Genomic DNA, 13,582 nt, shown 5'->3' on the forward strand with positions numbered 1-13,582 from the left:
TTTTCGTTTATCGTGCGTTTGAGAGTTTGTGTTTCCTATCGTTTTGCGTGCGTATGTGTCCGTTTATCGTTTGGTCGAGAACGTTTACATAGCGTGCGTCTGTTTCTGTCATTATTAGTTAAGAACATATAATCTAAGCAAAAAGATTGTAAACTTTATATGAATATAAATGTCAGTTCTTTTTTAAGTAAAATATTTTCTATTTGTGTTGCTTACTCTAACATTCGGTCTAGTTTGTGACCCTATGACGAAGTATCATGAACACCGTACACCGACGCGCGTTATTCACATATAGATTTAGCCCTTATCTGGAAAAACTTTTGGGCTGCCAGTCTGCAATGTATGTTTCTTTTTCTTTAAAAATCGCACATTAATTCCGTTAGCTTCTGTGTATTTGATCGTTGATTTGCTAAAGTTTCTACCATTCTTTTTATTTTTTTTATGCCGGAAGCGGTGTCGACGTAATAAACGTCTATCAAGAGATTCCTGGGCTAAAACAAAGTATTATTTTCAGAAATGCGCATAAAGACGAACCCGTTGAATTATTTTTTTAATATTAGCGCATGATAGCTTATAATTTAAAAAAAATATTTGTTGAGGCTGCACGACAAAACTATTTTTGTGCCAGGTTGAGTGCATTACAACTCTAACATAAACATAAACCCGTTTAAAATACATGTCTAGCTATCATTTAATCCAATCGCTAAACGATCTAGCTAATTAAGTTGTTAAAAACTTATATGATAAGGATATTTTATTGAACGTTTAGAAACGTTTTTATTTTGCGTGCTTTTTAGCGTGCGTTTATCGCTTAGCCTATTTCGTTAAGTGTGCGTGCGTCTGCTATTTCGTTTGGTAAAGCGTGCTTTTAACGTTCGTTTCTTATAGCGTGCGTTTTTCCAGAGCTTGCGTTTTGCGTGTAAATTGAAACGTTCACCCTACTGTATATCGAATGTTAAAACATACATGTATATGTTTTTAATCTAATTTAAGTATACTGTATATCTTTCCTTTTATAGATGTCGCCCTTGACTCGTTATGTTATCAGATGTATGCAGTTGATACATTGAATTAATGAATGACTTAGCCTTCTGTTTTTATTTAATACATTGTATAATTCTGTTTGACAAAACATGGAGGTTACAGGAAAGAGGGCAATGAACATATTTTCTTGCAAACCATGTGAAGAAAGTGATGTGTTGACTCAAACGAATGGATTTTGTACGGACTGTGAAGAATATATGTGTTCCAGTTGTTTTAATGCACACAAAAAGTATAAGCTTAATCGAGATCACACTTTAATTGACTGTAATGATGAAACAACACGGAGAGAAAGTTCAAGTGTATTTGAGAAATGCGAGCAACACTCAAACGAAGCAGTAAAGTTTTACTGTGTACAGCACAAGCTAGTTGGTTGCGGAGATTGTATGATCATAGGTCATAGGTCATGTAAGGTCGATTATATTCTTGATAAGGCTGAAGAAATTAAAGGCACAGCAGAGTTCAAGTCTTTAACCAAAGAACCGGGAATATGCAAGGTTGAAGCTGAACAAGTGCTTTCCTCACTTAAGAACAATAAAGTTCAAATTGATGATATCAATGAAAGGTTCAAACAGCAAGTTAATATGTTCCGGGAAGAGATCATTTTAAAAGTGAACAACTTATCAGATCGTATGCTTAAGGAAGGCGAAAGCATTAAGGCTAAAGATAAATTGAGCATGACAAAGTTATCAGACGAAACTGAAAGTTTGATTAATGATCTCAATGATATGTCTGATTTATTCAAGGCAAAGGCTGGGAGTCCAAGTCAGTTCTGTGTGTGTTTAGTATCAAAGAAACCTAAACTGGATTATCTGAGGAAACAGATTGATGACATCAGAAGTAGAAACATTATCGACAGTTACGAGCTCAAAAGAGATACCAAGTTATCTCACATATTGGCAAGCATAGGCCAACTTGGGAAACTTCAGAAAGACAAGGAGAAGCATGTAAAAGGTAAAATAGAATCTATGTTTTATGGTAATTGAAATCGATTTTATATTTAACGTAGCTTGATTTTACAAATATCAAGCAGACGTTTAATGATGATTTCAAAAGGTGTGACATTATAAGAGTTACGGGTTATGGCAAAAATTTATTTGTTTCCAAAGGTTGTACACTATGGAACTCACTTCCTCGTAATATAAGAGATATATTTTGAATACTGTATATGTATTGGATCGTTTTTATGTCTAGTGTTTTTTTTAAATTTAATTGTTACTATTGCTAATGGATGTTAAAAAAGATGGTGTCTTAAAATATTTTAATGCATAGCAGAATTACTTAATTGTAACTTTTAGTCATTTAAAATGTGTTTACTTCTAATCAAAAACCTTATACATATATATAATCTCGCACTTTAGCAAGCAAAGGTCAACTGAGGAAACTTCAGAAAGACTAAAGAAGGGTGTATAAGTAAACTTATCTTTCTATGGTACTTTAAAACGGTTTTATATATAGCGTAGCTTGACTTTACAAATATCAATCAGACCTGGCATGTTCAATTACAATTAAAAGGCGTGCAATTACAAGGTTTTACCATTTATCAATTATTGTTTAAAAGTTCAATTTACTTATGCTGATGTTAGAGCTTGGACAGTAGGTGGCCATGCAACAGTGTTATTTTTATCGTTTTAGGCATTCTTTGGTGAGTCGTTTTTTATTTTCCTCCATTTTATGTTGAAGTCTATATATTTTGTATAGAAAATGTGTTATAGGTATATCGATTCTTTTTATCGTGTTTAAGTCATATTTATTAGTTTAAGATATTACTTACTATTGATGTTTCTTACCATACATATGTAACTTTTCACAAACGAAGACAGGATCAAATTATTGATTTTGTAATGTGAACCCTCGTTGTTGTATATGATAGTATAATAGCAAGTGCTTTTAATTTTTTTGTTAAGTGCACGAAACGATTTTGAATTTCGCTTTGGATAATTCTTGCGCGTTGAAAAGAACAGCAAATTAGGTTTTTTTAAAATGCGATCAGTCTTGTCTGATTTTATCTTTCATTTTTCACATATCATTAAATGATTATTGTACCCAATGTTTTTATTAATTATTTATTTTGCAATTTCCTTTAAATGCTATAGATTATATCCGTTAGGAGATCATTTTTCTTTGTGATGAAAATGTCTTTTAATTACGACATTATATTTATATGTCATTAGTTTTAAGGTTAGTTTTAAAAAGGCTGTTAACATTGGAAATACTATCATATTCTAAGTTTCAGAAATGAATTTCATTGCGTTTATGAAAAAGAACACATTCAGTTATTGTTATGCGTTTTTTTTTCTGAGAATAAACCATATAAAGGACATTCATTGATGACAAAATGTTATCTTTTCTGCGTGTAGCCATAAATACACAAAACAATTTTAAACGTTTTTCATTGAGACGGTAATGTTTCTATTCATGTTTCGGCTAATACTTTGCTAAGTATCATTTGGTCCCATTTACATTTCTTACATGTTCTCTATTATTACAGTTCCTGATTATAGTAAGTACATATTTATACACATGAATAATTATATAATATTCTTCTTTTAGAGAAAGTATCTTACCAATTTAGTTAAAACGTTGTCCCCTTCTGATATTGTTATATTTTTTAAAAATTTCAGATGAAGAAGAGATTAAAGAAGATCAAGTGCTAAAATCGAGGAAGTCATTGGATCTTTCAGCAAGTAAGGTGAGTTCGTATAATAGATTGTATCTATTAAAACTCTTAAAAGAAGAACTTGGTAAGGCAAGTTAATGTGATCACTCAATTTAAACACGCAGTCCTCTAGCTATTAAGAAAATTTGTTAATCGACCTTTCCAAATAGACCTGATCAGTATCAAATATAATTCTTACAAATGTTTCTGATAATTAATCTTTTTAAAATGTTTCTCTCTGCGTATTTCGATTTAGTTTCTTAGAAATGAAAAAAAAAATTTATCAAAATTACAGCCCTAAGTGGACATGCTTATTTGCTCCTCTGTAAAGCGATTTTTTTGTTATATGCATTAAAATTGCTGTATTTAATGTATATAATATATATACATGTATATATCAGTAAAGAAGACAGTAAAATGTCATTGTTGATTTGATTTGAGAGAAAAAACTATATGCGAATGTTGAGTCTGTTCCAATGTGTAGTGCAGTCTGTGAAATAGATATTTAGCTCTCTGGTCCCGATCAGTAAAGAAGACAGTAAAATGTCATTTGTGAGATATGTTGAACAGAGAGAAAAAACTATATATGCGAATGTTGAGTCAGTTCCAATATGTTGTGCAGTTTTTGACAGTATATTAATCTGTTCTGAAACCATCCTTTTAGTGATGGTGGATTAGAAGTGGCTTTGCTTTCACGACTGTTTTGCTAGGCGCTGCGTGGTAATTGGACTGGCATGTCGATTTGGTGGTATGTGGTAATTAATTCTCTGTCCGTCCGTCTCTATTAATCCTTTCCGACCTTCACAGGTCAAACTACAGGTGGGATTTCAATCAAACTTTAGAGGAGTGATCAATACCATCCCTTGTTGTACATATTATCGGCACGTTCCGTTTCGCTGAACAAAATGGCCACCAGAGCTAAAAATAGAAAAAAATGTGTCCGGCCTTCACAGGTCAAACTACTGGATGGGTTTCAACTTAATTTTACAGGAGTAATCAGTATAATCCCTAGTTGTGCACATTACCAGGACATTCCGCTGCGCTGCACAAAATGGCCGCCAGAGCTAAAAATAGGACAATCGTGCCCGGCTTTCACAGGTCAAACTTCTGGTTGAATTTCAACCAAATTTTACAGGAATGATCAGTATCGTGCCTTGTTATGCACACCATCGGCACGTTCCGCTTCGCTGCAAAAATTGGCTGCCAGAGGTAAAAATAGGAAAATATTTGTCCGGCCTTCACATGTCAAACTACTGATCACATTTCAACTTAAACTTTACAGGAGTGATCAGTGTAATCCCTAGTTGAGCACATTACCGGCACGTTCCGCTGCGCTGCACAAAATGGCCGCCAGAGCTTAAAATAGAAAAATCTTGTCAGGCCTTTACAAACTACTGGTGGAACTTCAACCAAACTTTACAGGACTGACCATACAAAGCTTTGGGATACATATGTTTTTATGACAAAAACCCTTCCATTTGTTTGCTAAAATTTGAAAGTATAATGCTTTGGTCAATATTTAGACTTTCTTGTTATCAGATTTAACATGATGTAATACTAATACCTCAAATATTTTCTCTGGTTTACTTAACGCTTGCTCAGTTCTAAGCGTTTTTGTGTGAAAGATAGCATATTAAGTAAATAAAATTTGGCTTATCTCTAATTATAAAAACTTGAACACGTTTTTTACTTTGATTGCCTTTCGTCAAGTGTTACCAAAAATCATGTCATTGGCGTCCAGAAGAAAGGAAACCAGCATTCAAACATCTGAAAAGGATTTAATGTAACGTTTCCTGTTAGCGATGGGCTGACCAGGTTTTGTCATACCGTGAGTCAATAATAAAAAAAAATGTTAATCTACACCAATACAGTATTAAACGTTCCAGTAAAGTTTTGTTTAGACTGCTATTGTAAGTCACGTAAACGACAGAATGTATCAAATTCTAAACAGGGCTGTCAAAGATAACCATTTTGCAAACAATTTTATTTCTTAAAGTTTTTACAGTTAAGAACATCTCTGAGTTACGTTCACTTCAGAGAAAATCATATTTTTCCGTTCAGTAACTCGAACACATGTTGATATTATGTTTGTAAAAATTGAAAGGGTGACTTTCATATCATAGTACAAATACTTGTATAAAGAATAAAGATTACACCACAACTTAATTGATTAAAATAAATATCATGCTTTTGCAGCGGGCTGAGCCACAACCGTTGCTTGACAGGCAATTGATGTGTAGAAATATTAAAGTCGAAGGGGAATATCTCAGGTATTATATAAATTAATTGAGTTCTTATAGTTTCCAGATATTTATTTCCATAAAGAAATGAAATATCTTTAAGGAAAATAAGTCATTATCAAATCATTGTATTCGAGACATAGAAAATCTCAATTTAATTATGAAACATTCATTATATGATACAAAATCATTAAATTAATCATGTTGTTGAAAACCAGAATATTGAAATTATTGTTTATTAATTGCTCGTTGTCTCTTCGCGATATCATTATTCTTAGCATTATGCGTTATCTGCATTGCAAAATTATTTCTCGCATTGAAGTATTGTAAAACACATACAATTGCAGTTATTTGGACAATGGAGATGGACTGTATGTTGACAAAAATGAAATGAGGATTGGAAGCTACTTCGAAGTTGAGATAATAAGTTTAGGCCAGCGTAGAACAATTGGTATGTGGATAAGTCTTTTTACGAATTCGATTAGAGATTATTAGTTCATTAATATTGTATCAGAAAACATTATTTTTTATCTCATTTAAAGTAATATAATCATTTATGTTAATGTAAAGATAAATACATGTAATTAGATTTATGTGGATAATCTGGTACAAAGAAGAGTAAAAATTTAGCTAGAAAAAATATATACGTACTTGATTTTACATTTACTAAAAATGAGGAACACTGTTTGGCTTTTAACCGAAAAAAACAACCTTTTAAATCTCGAAGTTAACATAATAATATTTAATTTCACATCAAATATTATATCTTTTTCCAAATATATTAATGTAAATATTAAAAAGTTAAAAATTTAGGATGTTCCACTGAAAATTGACACTGAAGAAAACCCGTAATTGTTTGTTTAACTCCTGTTTATTATGCTCCACGAAAAATTTCGGGAGAGCATATAGTTGCCGGGTTGTCCGTCCGTCCGTCAGACTGTCAGTCCGTCCGTCCGTACGTACGTCCCAAATTCGTGTCCGGCCCATAATTTTGTTATTTGAAGTCGGATTTTACAACTTTTATACAGGAATGATCACCATATTAAGACGACGTGTCACGCGAAATATTTGGGTCACTAACTTGACGGAAAAGTCACAGCATGACCTTGCAGCAAAATCGAGTCCAGCGCATAACTTATTTAAAGTCGGATTTTACAACTATTTCACAGAAATGATCAACATATTGAGACGATGTGTCGCGCGCAACATTTGGGTCTCTACCTTGAAGGTCAAGGTCACAGCATGACCTTACAGCAAAATCGTGTCCGGCCTATAACTTGGTTATTTTAAGTTGGATTTTACAACTATTTCACAGAAATGATCACCATATTAAAACAACGTGTCGTGCGCAACATTTGGGTTGCTACCTTGAAGGTCAAGATCACAGCATGTCCTTGCAGCAACATCGTGGCCAGCCCATAACTTCGTTATTTGAAGTCGGATTTTACAACTATTTCACAGAAATGATCACCATATTAAAACGACATGTCGCGCGCATCATTTGGGTCGCTACAATGAAGGTAAAGGTCACAGCATGACCTTACAGCAAAATCGTGTCCGGCCTATAACTTGGTTATCTAAAGTCGGATTTTACAATTTTTTCACAGAAATCATCACCCTATTAAGACAACGTGTCGCGCGCAACATATGGGTTGCTACCTTGAAGGTCAAGATCACAGTAAGACCTTGCAGCAAAATCGCATCCGGCCCATAACACCGTTATATAAACTTGGATTTAACAACTATTTCACAGAAATGATCAACATATTGAGACGACTTGTCGCGCGAAACATTTGGGTCGCTACCTTGAAGGTCAAGGTCACAGCATGACCTTGCAACAAAATATTGGCTATCCCATAACTTCGTTATTTGAAGTCGGATTTTACAACTATTTCACAGAAATGATCACCATATTAAGACGACATGTCGCGCGCATCATTTGGGTCGCTACATTGAACGTCAATGTCACAGCATGACCTTGCAGCAAAATTGTGTCCGGACCATTACTTCGTTATTCGAAGTCGTATTTTACAACTATTTCACAGAAATGATCAACAGATTGAGATGACGTGTCGCGCGCAAGTCGGTAGATAGATCTAATTGAGTAGAAATGCAGTGCAAAGAACAGTAACTCTGCATTGCCTAAGTTTGGAATTATCACACCTTGAACTTTGTCTGGGACATAACTCTGAAACTACAAAAGATATACTTTTCTGTCTCTAAAACCAAGTTGGGGAGCATCACCCGGTTCAACCGGCTCTTGTTATATTAGCTACAGGTTTTGTATCAATCAATTACCTAGATAATATGCAGCTAGGATGGAGTTTAAATGCAGCAGACAATAACCTGTAAGACTTTTGATCTCATTGTAACTGTTTAGGGATTATAAAATAAACGAATGTAAATTCATGAATGAATATGTGATATTACCTGATTTTAATGCGTCTTTATCCCTGTATACTTGGGGACATATACTTGTGGAAGAACATCTATTTACAATTTTAGCATATATTAACACACAATGCTCCATTGGAAGACATTTACTGTACATTAATGTAATATAATCAGTGCCATAGCTCCCTTTTTTGTTGAAATACTATGATGTTTTCATTATGATGTATTTCCCGAATAGCCGATCAAAGTTTTATAACTTCTGACCCCAACCACCTCCTAAAATTCTCGTTTTATTTGAGTCCGCCGTTTTCTCATTTAGTGCTCACACATTCCTTTACTTGAGGACCATATGACGCTTTTACGAAATGCAAAAGAATGAAGTTAATTTGCCACTACCGTCCGTAAACAGGTTTAATCGAAAGAGAGCCAGAAACATTTACAAAATTTGTACAGTTTTTCGCGATTTTTTTCTATTCCATATTTAATAGATGTTTTGAAAAATAGAAGTGATGATATTGTTTGTGTTGTTGCATCTTTCAGTATTTTTCATAAACTTGACCAGGATATAAAGTTTGTCGTTGGTGACAGGATTGGCTGCTTTTTACTTGCATCCGCGCCGAGGTAAATAATATCAGTGCAATAATTCATATCCATGTTTTGTTTTTTATTTAATGTATAAAAACATTTATCCTAAACTTTGGTACTTGATTATACCCGATTATTATGCCCGACACTTTGCAGTAAAAAAACAACTTTAACGACAATGCAAGTTTATAGTTCAAAAAGAAATGACGAGAACCGAAAATTTATAGAACATCCTTTTCTCATCGTAAGTTATCAATACAACTGTAGTCAAAACGACGGAATGACGTCGTTTTCTTACTTAATTACTTATTTAACTCAGTCATATGCCGACATTTTATAGCATACGACTCATCTAACGTATTTCAATCCAACATAACCCCTGTGTTTCAGCACTGGTACAAACACTAAAAAAACGAGTCTGAAAAGAAGTATATGCCCTTCTGAAACCTCGGTTAATAGAAACGTGCCTATTGCTATTTTAGGTGTTTTGTTCTCTTTTAACGTCAAATTATCCGTTCTTTTGTGCTGCTCTTGGGAAGTATCAATTGTTTCCAACAATATCAAAAACAGTAATAAATCTAGGACATAAACATTTTTCAAAACCCATTGTCTTTCATGAACAGATTCAATAATACCAAGTCTAAAATTTTCTTTTCTAGAATATACTGTCATCGAGGAATATCCACTTTTTTAAAACTTTTAACTGTAATAACGATAGTCATATAAGAGAACTTCAAAATGTGTTTATTTATATTGAATTTCATTTAAGACTTCGAGGAAAAACTTATCACAGTAGGACTACTTTTCTAAAAGCTGTTTTTACCAGGAACGGCAAAAAGGTAGGAACATGCTGTTAAATAATGATTTTTTTATGTTTATCAAGTTAATGACTTGATTTTAATAAGTGCAGTGCATATTTTTCTCAATCACATGGTCCGCATTTAATAATTTTTTTGTTGTTGATCTTTTTTTATATAAAATTGCTTTGTCCTCGTTTAGACGTTTACGTTTTCAAAACTCACAACTGCAATTTTAGCTAACTCGTTTCATATGGTCTTCTTTCTTGTCAGGTTGGAGAAAAGGAACTTCGATTAAATCAGTATGTACAGCTATATGCTGCAGTTAGAATGCATTCATCCGGAGAAAAGGTCAAAGTTATACTGGATGCAAAGTACCATGATTGAGAATGAGAATAAGAAGCAAAACTTAATACAATGTATGCTTTATTTGCCTAGAGTCGTGGGCAATTTCTATAAATAGACATCGGAACGTGCAATGACGTCACCGGAAAGAGCATGGAATTATATAAAAATCTCAACATACCTCTTATCTATAAATGCAACTCCTGCTTATAAAGTTTTCCTGTCTAACATTTTTTTAAAAGTCACTTATTTATGTCATCCATTTTGTTTAATTGTAAATTTTTGTTTTCCTTGAGTCGTGGGCTGCAGAAAACGAAAGTAGATCAACACATGAACGTCTCACTGAACTATTTAATTATAAAATTAACTGTCAAATTAACTGTCAATTATATTTAAACAACAAACTGTTTGATTAGCACTAATTTTCAATTTTTTTTTTTTTTTGGTTTATAGGTAAATAATTAGCAGCAATGTGGGCAAAGGAACTCCCCAAGTCTCCTGACAACTTTCACTGCTGAACAAAATCTTAAATGACACCAATGCCCACACTTTGTGCATTCTGCCCACTTCACAATAACAACATCATTACACTCTTTAAGACCTGGAGGTGAAAAGAGGTTACAAACACAGCACTTATCATCATCATCTTCATTATCAAAATCTGATTCATCATCATCATCATCAAACACAAGCTTTTTTCTTGGCTTGACTTGTTGACAGCCACTAGTTGAGGGCTTGGGTGAGGCTAGTTTTGCTTCACATTTCTTTGTTTTTGAATTAACTTGGGATGGCTTCTTTCTTGAGAGCTCGTACTCCTCAACCTCTTGAACCACTGCTGATGTTATGCACTTTCCACCAAGTTTCGGCTTTTTAGATCTCACTTTAGGAGACTTGACTTTTGGTGCTGTATCCATCATTTTCTGTGACAATAGTTCCTGCATGGTGGGAGAAGACTCCTCTGCTTCAGAGATCTTCTTCTTTGGAAATGACCTTGACGGAAACAACAGTTCTTCAGGAACAACACTGCTATCAAATGGGAAAATACCACATTTTTTGAATGCAGCAATTATGTTGCTTGGGGTCATAGATTTTAGGTAAGCCTTACCAGACAAAGCAGCAATTTCATACCTAGTGATAATTTGTCCACGCTGTTTTGCCATAAAAAGGTTGCACTCGCTGTAATAACAAGCTTTAAATGGGGCAAAACAACCAACATCAAGTGGCTGTAGAGCATGAGAGGCACGAGGTGGCAAAACAAAAAGGATAACATTATGTTCAATTGCCCATTTCATAATATCTAAATTGACATGAGATGCATGACCATCATAAATAAGCATGATTGGGTCATTATTATCACCTAAACCTTTTTGTACATATTTGACAAAATGGTTTTTCAAATATTTCATTAATATTTGACCATTTGACCAACCAGAATCTGACATTTCATATGCAGAGTTGAGTGCAGCACCTTTCAATAATTCATCGTTTCTGAGCTTTCCTTTGAATACATAGAAGGGAGGTAAGGCAGTACCAGCAGCATTGATACATGCAATCAGTGTAGTTGTTGATGAATTTGGAGAAGTAACCGCTTGAATTTTTCCAGAAGACTTGCCAGCTATTACTTTTGATGGCCGATGTTCTGGCTGAAGTCCAGTTTCATCCAAATTATAAATGAGATGTGGTTTAAATTGTAAACAATTTTCAGTTAATACCATATTTAGATCAGCAAAGTATGCTGTTACAACTTCTTGTCTGAGTGCAGATACCCTAGTTGATGTCAATCCTCTTGGTTTTATTACCTTAAGACGATGATCCCACCGTTTTAGGAAGGCATAGTACCATTTATCACTCAGAGATTTTCCCTGGTTAAGCTTGCCAAGTTTGATAGCCATTTCAGTAGCTAACACATTTAGTTGTGACCGATTTAAACCGTAGCCAACTTTAGCCAGGTCTTCCAAATAATTAACAAGAGATTCTTCTTCATTTGATGTAAAAAGAGATGTTTTCCCCCATGAAGATTTGATGCCAACCTTCCCAAGAACACAGTCTCTTAAAGTTTGTGCAGGCACATCAAAGAGTCTTGCAGCTCTGTCAACTGGAGTTTTATTGTTTTTAACTGCATCAAATGCTTTTAACATCATTTCTTTGTTATATTGCTTTAATCTTTTAACAGCTTTCTTTGGATGTATCTGAAAAAAAACAAAACAAAAAAAACATACATTCAAAAAAAATATGAAAATGAAAATAAAATTCTTACCAATTTACACTGGCCTCTTGTTAATATAAATTTAATCTATAATTAATAGTTCAGTGAGACACTATTAAAACAATGTGAAGGCAAGCACCGGAAATACATAAACTGTCATCTAGCGATGCAGAGATTGTAAATAAACACTGAAAATCATCCCAAATTTAGAAGGTACTATGGCAATTAGAATTTCTGAACAAAAAGACTAGTAAAATTATCGATTAAGTCAAATATTGTCTCATAAATACCTGTTTCAAGCGCATTTTGATTGTGTTTATCGAGAGTGACGCTTCAGGAAAAGTAACCGGATAGAACACGCGAGGATGCAATCCTTCGTTCCTTAGAAATACATGTGTTTTACTTACCCACGACTCAAGGAAAACCCACGACTTAAGGAAAAGCAGCCATAATAGTTACATTTGTGTACTTATCTTTGCTGTATATTAAGACTTTAATGGTAGTTATTTGTCATGTTTTTTATTTTGTCTCAATGTTCTTGTCTCCGACGTTTACATCTTTACGCTTTTTCCATTTGTTTTGTACATTTAGAAAAAAAAATGTAATATTGATAATTTAAAGCAAACATTTCTCCTGCATATAATATGACAGATTTAATGGCAATGTTTACGGTATGGTGTTTTTGTGTTTCCTTTTTAATAAGATTATCTAATACATATACCTACATGTGAATCATCATGCAGTTGTTTAAACGACCTAATTTTTACCATCGTTTAGTAATATTCCCCGTCAAGTTTTTTAATATACATGTAGATTTGGCTTTGTCCACCTTCCCATTGTTTTCTTATTTATGGCATACGCTTTCTTTTACTTGAGGATTACATTTAAAAGTTCTATGATAACTGCCGTATGAACACACCTGTGGGTGTTTCTAAATTAAATATTACTATGAGTTTAACTATAAAAGTATGAAATGTATGCATTCAACTTTTCAAAAGTAGAATGATTTGATTGAGTAAAAGTGCAGTGCACAAGATCAATTACTTTCATAACAGTAGTTCTTGTCCTTATGTAATTCTTCATAATTATTTTTTGAATAAGGCATAACTCGAAAAAGATAGAAGGTATTTTGCTTTATATATTGATGAATCACACATTGTCAATGTTGAGTTTCTAAGAGCCAAAACTCTTTTATTGCATAACTTTGGATTTACTGCCCCTTTTGCTTTTTCATACTCATTTTTATGCAGAAAGTTATTCAAAAGTATTAGAGTTTTTAACTTAAATTTCACAGCATGACTAAATCGTTAAGGAA

The 13,582-nt window shown here is 33.5% G+C and overlaps 2 protein-coding genes across 2 annotated transcripts; one reads left to right on the forward strand and one right to left on the reverse strand.

The window, feature by feature from the left end:
- The first annotated feature begins 1,025 nt into the window (after positions 1 to 1,025).
- LOC132738085 (transcription intermediary factor 1-alpha-like) lies at positions 1,026 to 10,120 on the forward strand. Its single transcript, XM_060725514.1, has 7 exons — positions 1,026 to 1,995; positions 3,666 to 3,733; positions 5,897 to 5,970; positions 6,288 to 6,391; positions 8,213 to 8,955; positions 9,689 to 9,758; positions 9,990 to 10,120. Exons 1-5 carry the CDS (start codon positions 1,134 to 1,136, stop codon positions 8,290 to 8,292), a joined length of 1,188 nt encoding a protein of 395 aa, XP_060581497.1. The 5' UTR covers positions 1,026 to 1,133; the 3' UTR covers positions 8,293 to 8,955; positions 9,689 to 9,758; positions 9,990 to 10,120.
- Positions 10,121 to 10,384: 264 nt separating this feature from the next.
- On the reverse strand, positions 10,385 to 12,572 carry LOC132738084 (uncharacterized). The gene is made up of 4 exons (XM_060725513.1): positions 12,558 to 12,572; positions 11,491 to 12,250; positions 10,844 to 11,358; positions 10,385 to 10,408 (listed from the first exon to the last, which is right to left on the reverse strand). The coding sequence occupies exons 1-4, from the start codon at positions 12,570 to 12,572 to the stop codon at positions 10,385 to 10,387; spliced, it is 1,314 nt and encodes a 437-aa protein (XP_060581496.1).
- Between the last annotated feature and the right edge of the window lie 1,010 nt (positions 12,573 to 13,582).

The sequence above is a fragment of the Ruditapes philippinarum genome, unplaced genomic scaffold (assembly GCF_026571515.1).
Source record: "Ruditapes philippinarum isolate M1 unplaced genomic scaffold, ASM2657151v2 ctg17600_1_1_1_1, whole genome shotgun sequence".
NCBI classification, from domain to species: Eukaryota; Metazoa; Mollusca; class Bivalvia; order Venerida; family Veneridae; genus Ruditapes; species Ruditapes philippinarum.

Coding starts and splice junctions, on each gene's coding strand:
- LOC132738085 (XM_060725514.1), top strand. CDS start 1,134: ATGGAGGTTACAGGAAAGAGGGCAATGAACATATTTTCTTGCAAACCA. Junction 1,996..3,665: donor CAAGGAGAAGCATGTAAAAG/GTAAAATAGAAT, acceptor TAAAAATTTCAG/ATGAAGAAGAGATTAAAGAA. Junction 6,392..8,212: donor AGGCCAGCGTAGAACAATTG/GTATGTGGATAA, acceptor TTGTTATATTAG/CTACAGGTTTTGTATCAATC.
- LOC132738084 (XM_060725513.1), bottom strand. Junction 11,359..11,490: donor ATATGAAATGTCAGATTCTG/GTTGGTCAAATG, acceptor ATGTCAATTTAG/ATATTATGAAATGGGCAATT. Junction 10,409..10,843: donor CAAGAAAGAAGCCATCCCAA/GTTAATTCAAAA, acceptor ATAATTAAATAG/TTCAGTGAGACGTTCATGTG.